This window comes from Cryptotermes secundus, unplaced genomic scaffold (assembly GCF_002891405.2).
Source record: "Cryptotermes secundus unplaced genomic scaffold, Csec_1.0 scaffold2167, whole genome shotgun sequence".
Classification (NCBI taxonomy): domain Eukaryota; kingdom Metazoa; phylum Arthropoda; class Insecta; order Blattodea; family Kalotermitidae; genus Cryptotermes; species Cryptotermes secundus.
In genome coordinates this window covers 14,502-35,031 of record NW_019742560.1, presented here as the reverse complement: position 1 = coordinate 35,031, position 20,530 = coordinate 14,502, and the positions used below count along the sequence as shown (strand labels likewise).

Below are 20,530 nucleotides of genomic sequence, written 5' to 3'. Positions count from 1 at the left end.
GTCACTTCTATCTGCCCCTCTATCTTTCCTTTGATAACTTCTTTTAGAAGGCAGTTTCTGTGTAAAACATGACCAATCAATGTAGCATTTCACATGTTTCTTCCTCAAATTTAAGTCCAATTTGCTGGTAAAAAGATTCTTCTTCTTGCTAAATGCAGCTTTTGCCATGGCAATCCTGGATTTAATTTCACTAGTACACCTTCCATCATCTGTTAACAAGCTACCCAAATATTTAAAACATTTCACATTCTCCAGTTGTTTTTGGTCTATCTTTATTGTGACTGGGGTTGGTTGTCTCGAAATTTTCATTACTTTTGTTTTCTCCACATTCATTTCCATGCCATAGCACCTTCCAATTTCAATTAGTCTATCAATCATGCCCTGTAGCACAGTTTCTTCCTTAGCCATTAACACAAGGTCATCTGCATATTTCACAGTTTGAATAATTTGCCCTCCTACTTTGAAGTCACCGAGCCCATCCAGAGCTTCCTTGGTAAGGCATTCGCTGTACAAGTTGAACAGAATTGGTGATAAACAGCATCCTTGTCGAACTCCTCTTCCAATCTGCACACTTCCTGTCTCCCCCCTGTCCAGTCGTACTCTAACTTTCTGATCCATGTACAATTTGCTAATCAATCTTCTTTCATGCCAATCGATACCTGTTTCTTTCAGGATCTGCATTAATTTGGTCCAGTTTACCCGGTCAAATGCCTTCTGCCAGTCTATGAAGCAAACACACAGTTCTTCATCTATCTCCAAAGTTCGTTCCGCTATAATTCTCATCATCCCAATTGCATCCCTGGTTCCTTTTCCTCTTCTAAATCCAAACTGATCTTCTCCAAGTACATCCTCTATTTTCCTTTCAATTCTTCTTTTAAGTATCTTTGCTATTATCTTTGCTGTATGTGCAATAAGACTTATTGTGCGATGGTCGCTGCATTTTGTAGCTTTTGTCTTTTTCTTTAAGGCAATCATTGTAACTTCTGTAAAGTCCTTGGGCCACTCTCCACTTTCATATATGGTGTTCATTAGTTTTGTCAGTGTTTTCAAACCACCTTCTCCCAGTAACTTGAGCACATCTCCAGGTACATCATCATCTCCTGTAGCCTTTCCCTTCCTCATTTCCTTGATAGCTTTTTCCACCTCACTTTGTAAAATATATGGTCCTTTCTCGTCTGTATCTACTTCTTCTTCCGGTTCAACTTCTAAGGTTTCTGGCCGATTAGGTCGATCATATAGTTCTGAAATATAATTTTCCCAAATTTTCAGCACTTGCCTCTGATCTACTATTCTATTCCCCTGGGAGTCTTCGATGCCAACATTTTGAATCCCATGATTCTCTTTCCATCCTAGTTCTTTTGTCTTCATGTACATCAAATCATAACGGCCTGTTCTTTGAAATTCCATAATCTCATTACATATCTTCTCAAGATATTCCTTTTTGGCCCTGTCCGTGGCTCTTTTCAATTCATTCCTCAGTCTCCTGTATTTCCTCCTGCCTTCTTCATTGTTGACATTCTTCCATTTCCTTCGCTCCTCCATTTTACTCATCATCTCCTGTGTAACCCATGGTTTTCTTGCTATCTTCTCAACTTTACCTACCAAATCACTGATAGTATCTAACATGCATTCTTTTATATCGTTCCACTGCGCTTCAGCATTTCCGCTTTCACCTTCAATTGCACCGAGTTTCTCTTCTAGAGTCTCTTGCACGCTTTGTCTTTGAGCATATAACTTCTCCAAATCCCATCTGGGTCTGCGCTTTCGAAATCCTATAATTTTCTTCAACCTGGTTCGGAACTTGGCAACCAGCAAGTTGTGGTCAGAGTCAATGTCTGCCCCAGGAAGCGTCTTCACATCCTTCACACTGTTTCTGAATCGATGTTTCACAAGGATGTAGTCCAGCTGATGCCTCTTCCAATCCCCAGGTGCCTTCCATGTGTAAATTCTTCTCTTTGGCTTCTTGAACCAAGTGTTGGTAACAATCAATCCATTTCGTTCACAAAAGTCAATAAGCATTTGACCTCTGTGATTCCGTCTTCCTAGTCCATGTGATCCAACAATATTCTGATATGGTTCATCTCCAACAATGCTGTTCCAGTCTCCCAATATGATGCTGTTTGTGTCTCCTCTTCCATCTTCCTGAAGAATTTCTTCAATTGTGTCATACACTTTTTCCACTTCATCATCTTCATACTCTGATGTTGGCATGTACACTTGTATAATCAGTATATCTACCGGTTCCGCCTTTAACTTCAGAGCAATAATTCTGTCATTACAAGCAATCTTCTTAACAACACTCCTCACTACACTTTTATGCACCACTATTGCCACACCTCTTTCAGCCCGTTCACCTCCGGAATAATACACTGTATAATCACCGCTTCTTATTTCACCTTGTCCTTTCCACCGCACTTCGCTGACACCTAGCACAGACACTTCATTCTTCTGCATTTCCGTTTTCAAATTCTCCAATTTTCCTGCTTGATTCAAGGTCCTGACATTCCATGTTCCAATCTTGTATCCATGCTGTTTCTTCTGATCTTCGCACTTTTTCTTGTTGTAACGCCTGCATGACATTTCCTCTAGAAACACTCCCCCCCGGAGATCCGATTGGGGGAGTAGTTTACCTCCGGATTGTTTTGCCTCCAGAGGAAACATCTCGCATATATGGTATCTCTGTTTTTGGAAAGAGACTATCCAGGAAAAGTGATAATGTGGTAGTTTTTCCATTTGCTTTCCACATCGCAGTACAGCAGCCGTTCAAACCACTCTGGTCACGCCTGCTGCTATACGAACTTGAACCATCTCGAGCATCATTTGCTCTGTGCTTCAAGTCGCTACTGATGACGCTGCTTCCGGCATCAGTTTTTGGTGTCTCTCTTCGTCTGATGCCTACCCTTTGACCTGTCCAGCAAGGGAGGCCCTGCCAGTAGCTACGCTACCGCTGGTATAGCTCTCAGGGTCCTTGGCATACTCAAACCCCCTCACCACGATAAGGTGGAGACACCAACAAGGGGGCCAAAAATATATTATAATGTAACAAAGTTTTTTAAAATAGCTAACAATTATTCACACTGGATGAAAATGCAACACAAAATAAACTGTAACATTACGGCTGAAAGCCGGAATGGTGGAGCCGGAGCAGACGTTCATTACTGAGCAACGGATCGGAAATCACGTTCCCGTTTCAAAGAATAACAGTGAACGAGTCATTGCCAGGTATCAAGTTGCTAAACACGAGATGTTTCGTAGCAACGGGGTCAAACACTTAGAAAACCAAACCGTAGTGTGGGGAATTAACACAAGATTCCGTGACAACGAATTCATGAAACTCATTAATGAAAACCTTGAACTTTGTGACTTCTATTCGGAGCGCTTGGACGCTATAAAAAGCAGTGCCTTGGTGAATTCTGGAGATGGTGATTGATCTCCCGTGTGGAGGCAGGATCGAATACCTCCACCGTGACCCTGCAAGTCGTAGGAAGCGACGAAAAGGGAAGTCTCAAATCTGAGACAATAAAATATGTGTCGCGAGTCCCAAGGGACTCGGACCCTAGAAAGACTGTGCTGGCAAGTGCCAGCAGCATATTCAAAAGACAGACCCGTCCTCTCATCAGAGAGGGCGCCCCACAAAACAAGATCGTAATTGTCAAACAGTAATAAATATCTGGTCATGTGCCTCATATGGGGCTCGACACCAAGACTTACTGACTGACTGACTGACTGGCCGTCAGTCGCAGTGCGACTTTGACTTTGGCTCTAAATTCAAGAGATTTAGATTCAGATGAGTGAGAGATACAGACAGGGGTCAGAGATTAATTCGTAAGAGAATTCAGAAGGCAGTTCAATAGTTGAAGTGTTAAGCAGATAAGATTTGTTACCAAGTAACGGTTACAAGCCGAAGTTGAAGGCTTTTTTTACGTTATAGTTACAATAATTGATTATTTGTAGTTACGACTTGTGAGTGTTTAACAAATTTATTCATCTAATCCAGAACCCGTTATTATTATTATTCAAGCCTACCAGGAATACATGACAATACCATCGTTAGTATCAACAATTAATTTGTACTATTATCTTGACCTATGACTGGTGTTCTCAAGAAGCAGAAACCTACTGTACAAAATCTGTAGTAGGAGCTACTCGGTGTCCAGTCGTGTTCATACAAATAGTAATTACTTGTCACAGGATCCCAATACTTCCAATTTTTGTCAAAATGATAATAGTTTCTTGTTTCATGTATTTATATATTTATTTATGCGGTTACAATGTTTTCTCAGCACTGTGTTTGAAAATCAGAATTTCACAAATGATGTTATATTAATACTGCAGCATTGCCAAGAACTGGACTGATTTTTCTGTGGTCGCACTTCTCACAGGCCTGGACTGGTGTGTGGCACTTGTGGCCACTTTCAAAGCACCGGTATATATTGAGTGAAATTAAGAGAAGTCTTCAAAGCCAAATTAGGCTCGCATAATTTCAGATTAAAAGAATCTTCTCCGATAACATTCTATCGTTGGGACTTGATGATCTCGAGAATTATCAGTAAGAAGAGCAGAAACTGGCTGAAACAAAATGATGAAGGCTGACATTTTGCTTCCCACCTCAGAGCCCAGACTTTAGGGCTTTAATTTGATGCTTTCTGCACGTCATCATGGTGTGTTGTTGTGACACAAATGAAATTTTTCGGCATAAATTGTGAGAGCTTTTGTATGCTACTTTAAATAACCAACTTAAAATAAAAAATAATAGAATAGAATAAAATTATGTATACTTCTGAGGTAAAAACTGTGACGTATTTGCGCTATGCAGGGCACCCCCCCCTACGGTGATATAACAGGGGGCACTGCAGTTACTACGTGGCAACAGACAACTCCGTGCAGAGACTGTTCCTTGGCAATCAGTAAACATGACATCATGCAACAGTGGTAGCTATCACGTAACTGTTTTCTGTGTTGTCAGTGCGGAAGCTACATAACGAGGAGTATTCATCACTGTAACCAGAGTTACTAGAGTAGTGAGTATTGAGTTACGAGTCGAGTTGTATCGAGTGCATGGCAGTGACTCCAGCAGGAGAAGTAAGTGTGAGTGTGTGATCGGGAGTGACATAGTGTGGATCGTGAAGTTGGCGAGAGCAGTGGAAGTAACTGTGATACTGCCGATGGCAGTAATTGCGCAATTGTGAATTGTATAAGTGGACGAGCGAATGTAGAATAAATTCACTATATTCAATAGGGCGTAAAGTTATTTGTCGCGTTACATACCCAACACGTGACAATATGATTCAATAGTGACATCCCTATTTCAAGTGTCTAGTTCATTCAATGTAATTCTGGAAATAACATTGTTCAATGTGAGCAAGGATCTGTGACGGACAATCAGACATTTGAGGCCAAAAAATTAAGATACTTTGTTATCATCATAGCTACTCTAATATTTATTCAGAATCCAAGCACACGTTTATCAAAAGGAACATAATGCATATGGTACATCAACTTTTAACACATATAAACACATCACTGCTAAAAGTAAATACATTACACCATGATAACTACATCAGGTTCACCTTTACGTCAATAAGAAAATCGTTCATTGGTATAGATCAGGGATGGTAAACCTTTTTTTTGCATGGTGTCAATGAACATTATTTACCACCAACAACAAAGAGTGCCAGCCATCCTTCTTGACCCAGTACCATCTGGCAAGCTAAACAAGATTTAGCACATTTCCTAGGGTTTTCAGTTCTTTGCATGTATGTGATTTTGTGAATAGCATAATCTGCACACATTTCATTTGTCAGATGGCAAGTTGTGCTTCCTCACAGCTATCTGTGGGTGACCATACATCTCAGTATCCAGGGTGCATACATAAAGTTAGCACCACATATATCATACAAAAAGAATTATGGCTTCATCAGCTACTTAATTATTGAAAGGCTTCACATGTTAGTACAAATATTATGTTTTTGGATGTTTTCCAATGTCCTATCTTTATCTGAAAACACCGTCCTGTTTATTTTTCAGAATATATTTTGGAGACTGGATTCTGTCTCCGTCTTCAGGTAGAACCTATTCAGTTGGGCCCAATCGAAATGGCTAGTCCCCATCTCCAGACCTGAAGATGGACATAGAATCTAGTCTCCAAAACGTTCGTGTTTGGAAATATAAACAGAAATGTGTTTTTAGATAAATATTCAATAACATATTTGTTATATAATGGACCATCTTCACAAACTTTTTGATCTTATTCACATGTTAGGTTCACCATTTACAAGAAACAACTCATATATTGTCCAATATTTGAAAGTATGGTCTAAGTCTATTATAATGAGAACACAACAGCATGAATAACCTAGAAATGTATATATCACTCTAAAATCAAAGCGTGAATGTCCCGTTATGTCATCATGGCCAGGGAAATAGTTTATCATACACATGCATCATTTCATCAAATTTGAAAGTATAGTATTTCTGAACTGTGGAATGATTTGGAATGGCCATTTCAAACTTATCTTGTGGTGTGAGCAATATTAGAGGAAGGAAAGCAGAGCATCAAAAAGTACAGTACTCAACATTTAATTATACACTACATAATTAACTTAATGCTTGAACTTCAAAATAATTCTTTTAAACTTACAAGTAAACTCATGATTTATGTCCTGGTTTGATTTGCTGCACAGAAATTACAGTCCTATAACATTCCTGCTTCAATGGGACGGTCACACGAAGTGATACATTTCATACATGAGAGCTATATGTCTGACAGGGCACATTTCAAACTGATACTGCAAATGAACATTTTTGTATTTCATACTTTCACACCATTCCCAAATACAGCACTTCAAAAATTCATCTTATATATCAGACAAAAATTTGTTATGAGCACAGAAGATAGGTGGGGAGTATGACCATATACTTGTACAATGTGTAACATTTACTTTTTGCATTGTGACAGTATTCATATACATGTGATTATAATTTGTTATTCTCATTATCTGAGAGAGGTACAGGCCTGAGCTTCAGAATGAAACTTTCTTTTTTAAATTACACTTTTGTAGCCAGATTTTCATTGTAGCTTGTAGGACAATTCTCAGTCTGCAGACTACATAAAGTAGCGAGTCTGGTGTGTCCTGTCCTGTCCCCGCCCATCGTGCATCCTGTTTCTGTAATCCTGAGTTGAATCTTTCGTTTCTAATGTCATATATGATGATGAATTATCACCCTGCCAGCGGGAGCTATTAGTGACCCGAGGGGCAGGGTCTTCATACATGTAGTTGCTTCCCTCTGGCTGATTAACATCCTCAGTACCAGGCGGTTTTGGGGTACTGCATGCCATATATTTCCTGCTGTTGGAAAGTGGAACATAACTGGTTGCAGTATTTGCCAAACTCCACTTCATTGCACAAAGTCTTGCATGACTATCTGTGTCGTGTTCCACAGCAGGAAGTAATGAAGGCTTCAAGTCCTGTAAAGGCTGGCGTTCATTCCCTGCATAGTCACTAGAAAAGATATTTTGCCTTGTGTAACTATCTAATGACTGAGCAAAGCTCTGTCTCTGCCTCTGACTGGGGCTGACATCTGAATGATAAACATTCCTCATGTAAGAGTCTCCTCCACTTTCCAAGCGTGGTGCACTGTCACTGCATCCACCAGAAGGATCCCTCAATTTCGGAGGCTGAGAACCTGCCCTATCCACACCAATGTGACCAACTGGTACTTCTCTCATACTGTAAACACTTTGTTGTGGCTTCAGGTTGTGTTGATAGCTCTCTCTCTCCACTGCACCTTCATATGCATTGTACCCATGCTGATACAGACTGTTAACTTCCGTGACAGACCGAGAGTATCCCTCTTCAAAACATCCTGACTGTGGCATCAGCTTTTCCTCATATCTCTCTGACCTCTCTAATTCACCTCCATGCACATCATACCTACGTTCAAATGGATTATCAACTTCTGTGATGTGACGAGAATACCGCTCTTCAAAACATCTCGATTCTGGTATGTCCTTGTCAGGTCTCACAAACCGAGAGATTGTGATATTTTCAGGATGCATTCCACCAAATCCTGTGCTGGTACTGACAATGCTACGTCTCGCATCTTGGTCAAGTGTTCCCACACTCCTGACAGCCTCTGCTATGAGCTGCTTTAGTTTCTGGGCTGTGTCTTCAGAAAGCTGTGGTATATTGGCTTCTCTGAGTGAGTCTGCTATCAGATCCTGCACCATGTCATTTCTGTTTTTGAGGTTCAAACTTGCTCTTCTCAACATCTCTCTTTCCCTCTGTTCCTCTATCTGTCGCTTCATTTCTTTCTCCTCAATCTGTCTCTTTAGTTCCCTCTCCTCCACCTGTCTCTTAAATTCTTTCTCATCTATTTTTCTCCTGAATTCTTTCTCCTCCATCTGTCTCCTAAATTCTCTCTCCCCCATCTGCCTCTTTAACTCTTTCTCCTCAATCTGCCTCTTTAGTTCTCTCTCTTCTACCCATCTTTGCTGTTCTTCCATCAATCTCCTCTGCTTTTCCTCTTCAATCTGTAACATACATTCTTCCTCCTGTGTCCGCCTCCTCTGCTCTTCAGCCTTCGACTCTCGGAAGTCATGTTCTTCCAGAGCATTAGACTCATCGTCAGAAGATGGTCTCTTGAAGTATCCTTCTGCCGGGTACTCACGGCCTGCAAACCTATGTCTTCCAGAAGCTCTGAATGACTTTTTCTCCTCTCTGTGCCGTAATAATTCTCTCTCTTCCCGTCTTGAGGTAATTGTCAGTCTAGCATCTCTTTCGCCCAGTCTTGTCTCTTTGGTTACCTTCTTGTATGGCATCGAAACATCAGCTGCGCTGTGACTATCTGAACCCTTCTCTGTCCAGTGGATGGCAGGGTCACTTTTTGGTGGTCGCAATGACTTTGGAATTGGAAGACCCATGCGCTCCATCAGAATCATCAGAACATAGCCTTCTGCATTAGGCACTGTGTCAACAGGAACTGCTCTTACAGGGAAGAATGGATTACCCATGCCCTTCTCACTGCTAGGATTACACAGTGCAACTATGGGGTTAAAGCGTGAATTAAACATCTCTGTCACTATCACCAGTCGTCGTACTTTCTCTATCTTTCTTATCGCTTTCATTGTGATGGTAGCTGAAACAGACAAGACTATACTAGAGTACGGAAAACAACTAAGAACTTACAAAATCTATATATGTAGGTCGTACCGAAAATCATGAGCAACTTCTTTTTGCATGCAACCTGGGAACAGCAGATAAAAGAGAGTATGGTGGTAGGTGGAACCAGCTGTTGTGTTAACCTTGAGTGTCTTGTGACGTCAATAGCTTGCATCACGTGACTAGTATCACTCCTAACAAAATGGCCGACAACCATATGTCGTTTCGCCAGCGTGCTGTCATCGAATTTCTTGTGAAAGAGGAAATCCCTGCTGCAGAAATTCACCAGAGACTTCAGCGTGCTTATGGAAGTGTGTGCATGGGTGCGAACAGTGTTCGAAGGTGGGTGAAACATTTTAAAGATGGGAACACCAGCATCGAAGATGAGCCTTGGAGCGGTCATCCTCGAACAGCCTCAACTGAACGCAACAAGGAAAGAATGGATGAGATCACTCAAGATGACAGGCATGTGACTGTGGACACAATAGCCCGAAAACTTGGAATAGGGCACAATGCAGTACAGGAGATGATTGAAAGCTTGGGCTATAGGAAAGTTTGTGCTCGTTGGGTCCCGCGGTTAATGACTGAAGACCACAGAGGTCAGCGAAAAGCCATAACCTCAGAACTGCTGCAGATATCGACACGAAGGCAATGATTTTTTGCTCCGTATTGTGACAGGTGACAAAAGCTGGTTTCATCATTTCGAGCCTGAAACGAAATGGCAGAGTATGGAATGGCACCATTTGCATTTTCCATCAAAAAAGAAGGCAAAGAGTGCCATAAGCTGCGAAGGTGATGGGCACAGTCTTCTGGGATGCAGAGGGGTTTATTCTGGCCGAATTCCTGGAACCTGGGCAAACCATCAATGCTGCTCGTCATGTTCAGACGCTGTACAAGCTCCGTCGTCCATTGCGTGATAAACGTCCAGGACGAAACATCTTCATCCTGCATGACAACGCTCACCCCCATGCCGCTCGCCTCACATTGGAAACAATTGCAAAGATGGGGTGGGAAGTTCTTCCACACCGCTCCTATAGCCCTGATCTGGCACCCTCCAACTACCATCTTTTCAGATTTGTGAAGGATTGGCTGCATGGACATTTTGAGACAAGGGAGGCAATTCAGAAAGCAGTGTGTCAGTGTCTTTGGATGGCTGGAACAGAATTTTACAGTAGGGGAATTTTCAAACTCCCAGAACGCTGGGATAAGGCGGTTATGTGGAAAAATAAAGAAAGGTCTGTAGATTGAGTTGGTGTATTTGGTTTGACAATAATAAAGCATGTTACTTTACAAAAAATTGTTGCTCGTGACTTTCAGTATGACCGTCGTATAAACATTTTCATGCAGTGCTGTACAACAAAATTAACTATTACTCAGTTGAATTTGGGGTTCTTTTAGTGGTACCTATGAAAAGTACGGCCTTATGGATTTGCGTAGTTCAGAAAAAGCCCGGCATTTCAGAGGAACATATTGCCTCCGTCTTCAGGATCGAAGAATAAGCTAAGCAAGAAACCAGAAAGAAGCAGGTGGCTCTGCATGTCACCTGCTTCTTGCTTGGCTTACTGTTCAACTCTAAAGAGTGTTTACATACAAATTCTTAAACATGACCTAGGTTGTTTAAAGAAGAAAAAACCTATCCAGTTTCTCTTACTCATCATTCTATACATTCCAGCACTCAGGCTCATATGGGGGCAGCGGGGGCATTCAGCTTGTACCCCTGGCCCAGGGAGACCCCAAGTATACTATTATTTAATTAAAAACATTATAACAAGCAAGCAAGACTCTTTTAATTCAATTTCATTGAATTCTTCTAGGCTTTTCATTGATTCTGGACCCCATTCCACACCCACTATTTCTAAGAGAGAATCTGGTAGCGACGGGAATTGAACCCAGACCTCTGGCTCTGTACCCAGGAACACTGACCACTAGACCACAGAGGCAGTCGAACATATGCTACAAATATAATAAATGTCAGAATTTCCAGGCAACCAAAAAGGAGCTGTCAAAGCATCAGCATTTTCCAAACATTAGCTGCAGCTGGCGTACTACAGAATCCTGCATACTATAACATGACAGCTTTCCCCTTCTTGTGTACTTTTCTTACAAAAGACAACACGAATTCCAAAAGACAGCAGTCACAGCCAAGTATTAACTGATTACAAACAGCAATACCAGCTTTGATAAAGCATTCTAGTTCCTGATGTATAAGCAAATCTCACATCTGGGGATGATGACAAGATGGTTCTGCATTAGCCTTGCACCTAACTTAATGCCACTATACGTGTATGTTGAAACACTGTTGTCATATGGCTACTTACTGATTTATGCAAGAGTAGCCTTCCAAAAAATAAAGTCATATTGTGTGAAATTACATAAAGTGAACATAAGGAAATATTTTACTGTGTTTCCGTACCACCGGAAAGAAAATGGCAGAAAGGGTTGTGTGGGTAGCAAAATTTTCTACTCCCCCCTCACATTCGTCCTCTGCTATCTACCACCCCTTCCTGTCTCTCTAATCACCCATCAAGCAACTGGCATTAACGGGTATGCTACTAATTCAAGTGCAAATTAGTTTATATCACATTTTTGGAACTGGCATACAATGAGACATACATTTCTAACAGACCAAAGGAAGACACAAGTGTAGGTACCCTAGAAATGATTTGAGGACAACGAGAAACAACTTCCTTCACATAATGAGATGTGACATCTCATGGTTGTGAATATTAAGATTATAGTCTTCTGGGATGTTACACCACTTAGTGTGGTACACAGTGACCAATGCTTCAAAGAAATCTGCTAACAAAGGCAGCAGGTAAACATTCGTCCACATGAATCACTCTAACGATCTCCAATACTCACAAGTAGTCCTGGGATTCGCACTGCATATCATGACAACACAGGCCTTTTTATATCCAATCTTCTTGGCAACCTCGAGGAGCACTGCTTCAATATTGCCACTAAAATAGTGGCAGTTTGTGATTTTATTACGAGTTGCATTCTTCTGTGCCTCTTCAACAGACTGTTGTGAAACCACACTCAAAACTTCTCCAGCGACCTGCAACCCACATTGTCAGTACTGATACCAAGAGATTACAATCCATACAGAAAATGCTTCAAACAAGAATAGGAAAAGTCTGAAACCAGGACAGCAGGCTAGGCTTATGGAAACCTCAGCCAGGGCAACTGCTGTCACAGCTGAGATTCAAATTCATCACCTCCAAAATATAAATCGAGGGCATTACCACTACCCTAACCCACCCGATAATATCTGTTATTTCAATTTATAGCTGCTCATGCACAACTATCCCCTGGTTTACATAAATATCACATTAACACAACTGCAGATGGAAGTATTTACATTTCATTTTATTTCATGATCAGTAAAAGACTTGAAATTATCTGTCTAAAAGGAAAGAAATTAGAATTTGAAAATGTCTAAAATTAATGGTATTAAATTTACCGGAATTATTCATTTTTCAGTAAAAAATACAGGTTCTGAAAACAACACTTTGAACTGCAACCACTCTTGAATATATAACTAACATACGAGTCAGGGAATACATTTAACTGTTTCACACTTAAATATGCTGCTCTCTATAATGGGAAGTATGAAGATAAAGTATTACAGTATCAGATGTAACAACAGGCTACATGACCACTTAGTGGAGGTCACTGAGATCTGGCTACATCCCGACAACTTCAACATGGATACAGGATTCACTGTACACTTCATAATATTATATTTCAGCATCCTGTTGCATTGAGGAGTAATTTACAGTCTTGTTTTCCATCTATACTGCAACTATATTAATGTAACAACATTAATTCACTATTCATCAAGTGCACAGTGCAGTAGACTCTCTAAAGAAATTGTGTTGCCTAAAGATGACCCTGTGAGGCTGAAACATGCAGCATTAACACTGAATGTACATATTTTAATGACATTTTAAACATTTTAATGAATTACATGTGTCTTAGTGCCTTTTAAATTTTAAATTGATATTGTTGCATTACAGATGGAAAACAAGACTATAAGTTCATTGTACACTCTGTGTGGTACCTGGCCACCAACATCCTTAAACAAAGGAAGATCATCAGATTGCAACAAAAGACCACTGACAAGCAGTATGAATTGTCATGGCTCTCTACATTAACTGTTCTCCCTGTGGCTGCTGGGACAGGACATGACATGACTTCACCCACTGCTGATGATGGACACGAAGACTAGAAATTCATACTAATTTCATACTGACATCTCTGATCACCCAAGGGGATTTCATCAAATACAGTCAACACAAAAACTTCATATCATACAGCACTGCACCCACTGCAGCAATACAGACCACCTGCTGTGGCTACAAACAACAAAAACTCTCATTTCTTTACCTACATTTTCCAAACTCCAATATTTGTATATTGTCAAAAGGGAGAGTGATTGTGGGTTATGGAAAAGATTTTTGGCTCTTATAGGATAAAAAAGCATAGCTGGCCTCTGAGATAAAAAAAAAACTAAGAACCTCTCAAATGTGATCTTATTTCTAACCTTACTCTGATTGACTTTGGAGACAGGGCCACCAAATGAAGTCATCTCTATGTCAGTGCACCATACTACCCAGGAAGCAGATCAGATAAAGTTTCATGGATTTTTACCTCAGTTCTACACATCAGTCACCAACCACATTTACGGTCTACCGTTTATAACCCAGAAATGATCCATAGTACACTGTGGACAGTTACTTTGACCCCCAACCCCCAAGTCACACAGGACACAGGGGACAATACCTGCATTTGCCATTCTTACCCTTGATAAATGCAATCCAACCAGGCCAAAACCATATCCCACTTCCACAACACAAATCCGCTTTGTAGGGACCAGCAGCTCTTCCACACCTTTGCAAACCATCTCTGCCGCACGGCTATTATTCCAGAAGTGCATTGTTGGTAACAGGTGGAACTTTAGTCCAACAACAGTTTCTTCTAGGTATGGAGACCCCATCACCAGCTTCTGCTCTGAGTTGAGACTAGTCCTACACAAATACAATGAATACTTTGCAAACTGAATCACAGAATTCAAACACCTTACAAGTGGCCACTTGTACAGCAAGCTCATCTATTCAAATGAAACATAAATCACATGCAAAAAGAATGAAATAAACTATATATATTCTCAATTGTGAATTAGTTATTTATGGCTCATTTGACAATACCATCAGTAGTTTAAAAATATTTGATATTACTCTTGAGTAAGAGCTACACAGCAATCAAATACATCTGTGAGTATGTTGTGCTGTCTGTGCTCTTACTGGTCTCTCTTCTATTCTCTGCCCTAGAGGTCTGTAACTCCAAGCTATCTTGAACCACTTCCTTCACTGTTTACATTGATATCATCTTTTCCGGCATGTAGTAATATGTTCAACTGTATTACCTATTTCAAAAAGTACCAGATGCTAAATACACTGAGCCTTCTTGTAGAGGCTGAGCTCCACAATTTCTTAACCTCTGCCACTAGATTGGGGTGATGGATAGCATCACACTCTGGCCACTTTACTGCAGGGTGAATGTAACAACTCCCCTCGTTGGTGTCTCCACCTTATCGTGGTGAGGGGGTTTGAGTATGCCAAGGACCCTGAGAGCTATACCAGTGGTAGTGTAGCTACTGGCAGGGCCTCCCTTGCTGGACAGGTCAAAGGGTAGGCATCAGACGAAGAGAGACACCAAAAACTGATGCCGGAAGCAGCGTCATCAGTAGCGACTTGAAGCACAGAGCAAATGATGCTCGAGATGGTTCAAGTTCGTATAGCAACAGGCGTGACCAGAGTGGTTTGAACGGCTGCTGTACTGCGATGTGGAAAGCAAATGGAAAAACTACCACATTATCACTTTTCCCTGATAGTCTCTTTCCAAAAACAGAGATACCATGTATGCGAGATGTTTCCTCTGGAGGCAAAACAATCCGGAGGTAAACTACTCCCCCAATCGGATCTCCGGGGGGGAATGTTTCTAGAGGAAATGTCATGCAGGCGTTACAACAAGAAAAAGTGCGAAGATCAGAAGAAACATCATGGATACAAGATTGGAACATGGAATGTCAGGACCTTGAATCAAGCAGGAAAATTGGAGAATTTGAAAACGGAAATGCAGAAGAATGAAGTGTCTGTTCTAGGTGTCAGCGAAGTGCGGTGGAAAGGACAAGGTGAAATAAGAAGCGGTGATTATACAGTGTATTATTCCGGAGGTGAACGGGCTGAAAGAGGTGTGGCAATAGTGGTGCATAAAAGTGTAGTGAGGAGTGTTGTTAAGAAGATTGTTTGTAATGACAGAATTATTGCTCTGAAGTTAAAGGCGGAACCGGTAGATATACTGATTATACAAGTGTACATGCCAACATCAGAGTATGAAGATGATGAAGTGGAAAAAGTGTATGACACAATTGAAGAAATTCTTCAGGAAGATGGAAGAGGAGACACAAACAGCATCATATTGGGAGACTGGAACAGCATTGTTGGAGATGAACCATATCAGAATATTGTTGGATCACATGGACTAGGAAGACGGAATCACAGAGGTCAAATGCTTATTGACTTTTGTGAACGAAATGGATTGATTGTTACCAACACTTGGTTCAAGAAGCCAAAGAGAAGAATTTACACATGGAAGGCACCTGGGGATTGGAAGAGGCATCAGCTGGACTACATCCTTGTGAAACATCGATTCAGAAACAGTGTGAAGGATGTGAAGACGCTTCCTGGGGCAGACATTGACTCTGACCACAACTTGCTGGTTGCCAAGTTCCGAACCAGGTTGAAGAAAATTATAGGATTTCGAAAGCGCAGACCCAGATGGGATTTGGAGAAGTTATATGCTCAAAGACAAAGCGTGCAAGAGACTCTAGAAGAGAAACTCGGTGCAATTGAAGGTGAAAGCGGAAATGCTGAAGCGCAGTGGAACGATATAAAAGAATGCATGTTAGATACTATCAGTGATTTGGTAGGTAAAGTTGAGAAGATAGCAAGAAAACCATGGGTTACACAGGAGATGATGAGTAAAATGGAGGAGCGAAGGAAATGGAAGAATGTCAACAATGAAGAAGGCAGGAGGAAATACAGGAGACTGAGGAATGAATTGAAAAGAGCCACGGACAGGGCCAAAAAGGAATATCTTGAGAAGATATGTAATGAGATTATGGAATTTCAAAGAACAGGCCGTTATGATTTGATGTACATGAAGACAAAAGAACTAGGATGGAAAGAGAATCATGGGATTCAAAATGTTGGCATCGAAGACTCCCAGGGGAATAGAATAGTAGATCAGAGGCAAGTGCTGAAAATTTGGGAAAATTATATTTCAGAACTATATGATCGACCTAATCGGCCAGAAACCTTAGAAGTTGAACCGGAAGAAGAAGTAGATACAGACGAGAAAGGACCATATATTTTACAAAGTGAGGTGGAAAAAGCTATCAAGGAAATGAGGAAGGGAAAGGCTACAGGAGATGATGATGTACCTGGAGATGTGCTCAAGTTACTGGGAGAAGGTGGTTTGAAAACACTGACAAAACTAATGAACACCATATATGAAAGTGGAGAGTGGCCCAAGGACTTTACAGAAGTTACAATGATTGCCTTAAAGAAAAAGACAAAAGCTACAAAATGCAGCGACCATCGCACAATAAGTCTTATTGCACATACAGCAAAGATAATAGCAAAGATACTTAAAAGAAGAATTGAAAGGAAAATAGAGGATGTACTTGGAGAAGATCAGTTTGGATTTAGAAGAGGAAAAGGAACCAGGGATGCAATTGGGATGATGAGAATTATAGCGGAACGAACTTTGGAGATAGATGAAGAACTGTGTGTTTGCTTCATAGACTGGCAGAAGGCATTTGACCGGGTAAACTGGACCAAATTAATGCAGATCCTGAAAGAAACAGGTATCGATTGGCATGAAAGAAGATTGATTAGCAAATTGTACATGGATCAGAAAGTTAGAGTACGACTGGACAGGGGGGAGACAGGAAGTGTGCAGATTGGAAGAGGAGTTCGACAAGGATGCTGTTTATCACCAATTCTGTTCAACTTGTACAGCGAATGCCTTACCAAGGAAGCTCTGGATGGGCTCGGTGACTTCAAAGTAGGAGGGCAAATTATTCAAACTGTGAAATATGCAGATGACCTTGTGTTAATGGCTAAGGAAGAAACTGTGCTACAGGGCATGATTGATAGACTAATTGAAATTGGAAGGTGCTATGGCATGGAAATGAATGTGGAGAAAACAAAAGTAATGAAAATTTCGAGACAACCAACCCCAGTCACAATAAAGATAGACCAAAAACAAGTGGAGAATGTGAAATGTTTTAAATATTTGGGTAGCTTGTTAACAGATGATGGAAGGTGTACTTGTGAAATTAAATCCAGGATTGCCATGGCAAAAGCTGCATTTAGCAAGAAGAAGAATCTTTTTACCAGCAAATTGGACTTAAATTTGAGGAAGAAACTAGTGAAATGCTACATTTGGAGCATAGCTCTGTATGGGGCTGAAACATGGACACTTAGGGCAGTAGATCAGAAACATCTGGAAAGTTTTGAAATGTGGTGTTGGAGAAGAATGGAGAAAATCAGTTGGACCGATTATGTGAGAAATGAAGAAGTGTTAATTAGAGTCAGTGAGCAGAGGAATATCCTACACGAAATAAGAAAATGGAAGGCTAATTGGATTGGTCATGTTTTACGCAGAAACTGCCTTCTAAAAGAAGTTATTGAAGGAAAGATAGAGGGGCGGATAGAAGTGACAAGAAGACGAGGAAGAAGATGTAAGAAGATGCTGGATGACCTTAGGGACAGAGGAGGATACTGTCATTTGAAGGAGAAAGCTCTAGATTGCATTAAGTGGAGGAATTGTTTTGGAAGAGACTGTGGACATGTCGTCTGACAGATTACTGATGATGATGATGATGATGATGAATGTAACAACAAAGAAGACACAGTCTCTCATGTCCTGTGTGACTGTGAATTTTAGCTGAATTAATATTTTGTCACTTGGTACTCAATTTCATGAAGCCAAGTGACTATAGGAGCACCTCATAAAGCAAATTATTGGGCTTCATTCAAAGTCCGCAGCTGTTAGAAAGGGGAAGCACAACATTTCACAGACCACTGAAAAGCAACGACCAGTACTGCTCATCCCTTTACCCTTAATCTTGGCATGGGAAAGAGCCACTGGGACACACTGGATAAGAGGATTGGTAGGCCCCAGGCCATCTGAAAATGGTGGCAAAGACAAAAATCTCTGCCCCTGCCAGGAATTGAACCTTTGTCCTCCAGTCATTCAGCACAAAGACTAGTCACTAATAATGACCTTAAGTCTCTTTTGTATTTCAGTATTTCTTTAGGAAAGAATCCATTAATAGCTTTGTGCCCCTTTCTTCATACCTGAATATAGGGGCATCCCATAGATCAGAGACCACTGCTGCCAGCCTTCAGAACCAATAATACTGTGCACCAGCAATGATATGTAGCTGCAGCACAGATCCAGTTTCTTGGGACACAACACACTTTCATTCAGTATGTGGAATATTTTAAAACATCACTGCAAATTTCTGATGTAGCAGATATATAGTGTGCACCATGAAATAACTACTACATCTGTTGGCTGCTAGAAAGCTGCTCCTGTTGGATACACCAACTGTTGGCTACTAAACAGCTACATGTGTTGGATATGCCATCTGTAAACTGTGTAATAGTTACATCTGTTGGATGTACCTTCTGTAGACAATGAAACAGTTACACTTGTCAGCATCTCAGTCTAGAGGTCCAGGTTCAGTCCCAGGGTCCTCTCTGTGGATGTGGTGGCCAAAGTGGCTCTGTGGCAAGTTTTTCTCTGATCATTTTTGTTTTCACCTGCCAATTATCATTCTACCAATGCTCCACATTCATCTATCACTGGGGCCTGGTACAATCAGCCCACCTAAGGCCACAATAAAATGGCCTCTCCCTCAACTTGGGAAGCGGGTAGGGATCAGAACCCACAGCTTCTGCATCACATGACATCATACTGCATTTCAGTGCTCAAGTACACTTAGTCTTGTACCTCTCCATGTGCTAAGTACATCTTTGTCAATAAGCACAGACTGCAACAGTTCAAGAAGACATTCTTCACATATGTATATGGTGATCGGTGACTGGTCACATTGGAAATTGTCACCAAACCCAACTGGTTCAGTTTCCTGACCAGTCATATAGCTGTGACCTCGAGCCAAGCACATGTCCTTCCAAAGGCAGGAGTGCCGTCACACTGCATTTATGATAAAATTACACCTTTGTGTGGGCATAAGAGAGGCATCTGCCAAATAACATTCTGATATAACAACTGAAAGTGCTGAAAGTAACCATTTCAACATTCTTTCCGGCTGTAGTATCAACTGTGAACTTAGAACTGCTCTCATATTTAAATTTGGCAAGTTACCAATGCTTTCCCCACACTACCATCAGACATGAAGTGAAGAGCAACATGACAAGACAAGGCAAAATATTTCTCTTTCAGAACACATTTTTCTCTATATAAAATATTTTTATCATGAGATGGTGCATGAAACTACCTTACTGATTTTTAGACATATGCAGATTATTTGTTATTCATTTCTTATCATGAAATACTGCAGACTACTAGCTCACTGCTAAGAATCGCTGTGCTGGAAGTTAATCTAGCAGTGGAGCTGCTGAGAGCAAAATTACGAGTATTATTTCCAGATGCCACTAGTAACACGGTCGATATACAGGCAACAAGACAAAATCCTGCCTTCACTTTCCTAAGGCACACGGTACTGCCATGAAGTTAAGTATAACATTTACTGTCAAAACAGACTTTAACTTTTCCAGTACTAAGCTGATGAGGGGCCATAATGTGTAAATATTAACCGTCTTTTAGTGCACACAATTTCACTTGTCATTCACACTACATGTTTCGGCATCATCCTGCCATCCTCAGGTGTATTAATCACGTTAAACCATTGCACTGCCTGCCATCAAGTGTCCATTTATAAAATGATATAAAATGTGTGTTCGTCGTTCAATAATAAAATTTATATATTAAAACTTGTTAAGATCTATCATCTTACGCATATGGTACAACAGAAAATACTATGGACATCATAGCAACGAATAAGAAAGGACAATATTTAAACACATTAAAAAACTACCATATACAGTAGAACTTGGTTATAACGTCATCAAAGGGACCTAAAAATAGTGTCGTTATAAACGAATGTCGTTGTAACCGAAATGGGCACTTCCACAGTAGCCTTATGTTAGTCACGTAAAAATCTACCAAAAACCGAGTTAAAATGTTGCATTTTTTAAGGAAATACGTAG

General features: G+C 40.7%; 1 protein-coding gene across 2 annotated transcripts in view; it reads right to left on the bottom strand.

The window, feature by feature from the left end:
- Positions 1 to 6,376: 6,376 nt before the first annotated feature.
- Positions 6,377 to 20,530, bottom strand: part of LOC111873348 — a 27,749-nt gene continuing 13,595 nt past the window's right edge. For both annotated transcript variants that reach the window (XM_023867996.2, XM_033755066.1), the window contains 3 exons: positions 13,966 to 14,191; positions 12,024 to 12,219; positions 6,377 to 9,138 (listed from right to left, as the gene is read on the bottom strand). In XM_023867996.2, coding sequence (XP_023723764.2) covers positions 7,106 to 9,138; positions 12,024 to 12,219; positions 13,966 to 14,191 — 2,455 coding nt within the window. In that variant the 3' untranslated portion in view covers positions 6,377 to 7,105. The remainder of the gene's footprint in view (positions 9,139 to 12,023; positions 12,220 to 13,965; positions 14,192 to 20,530) is intronic.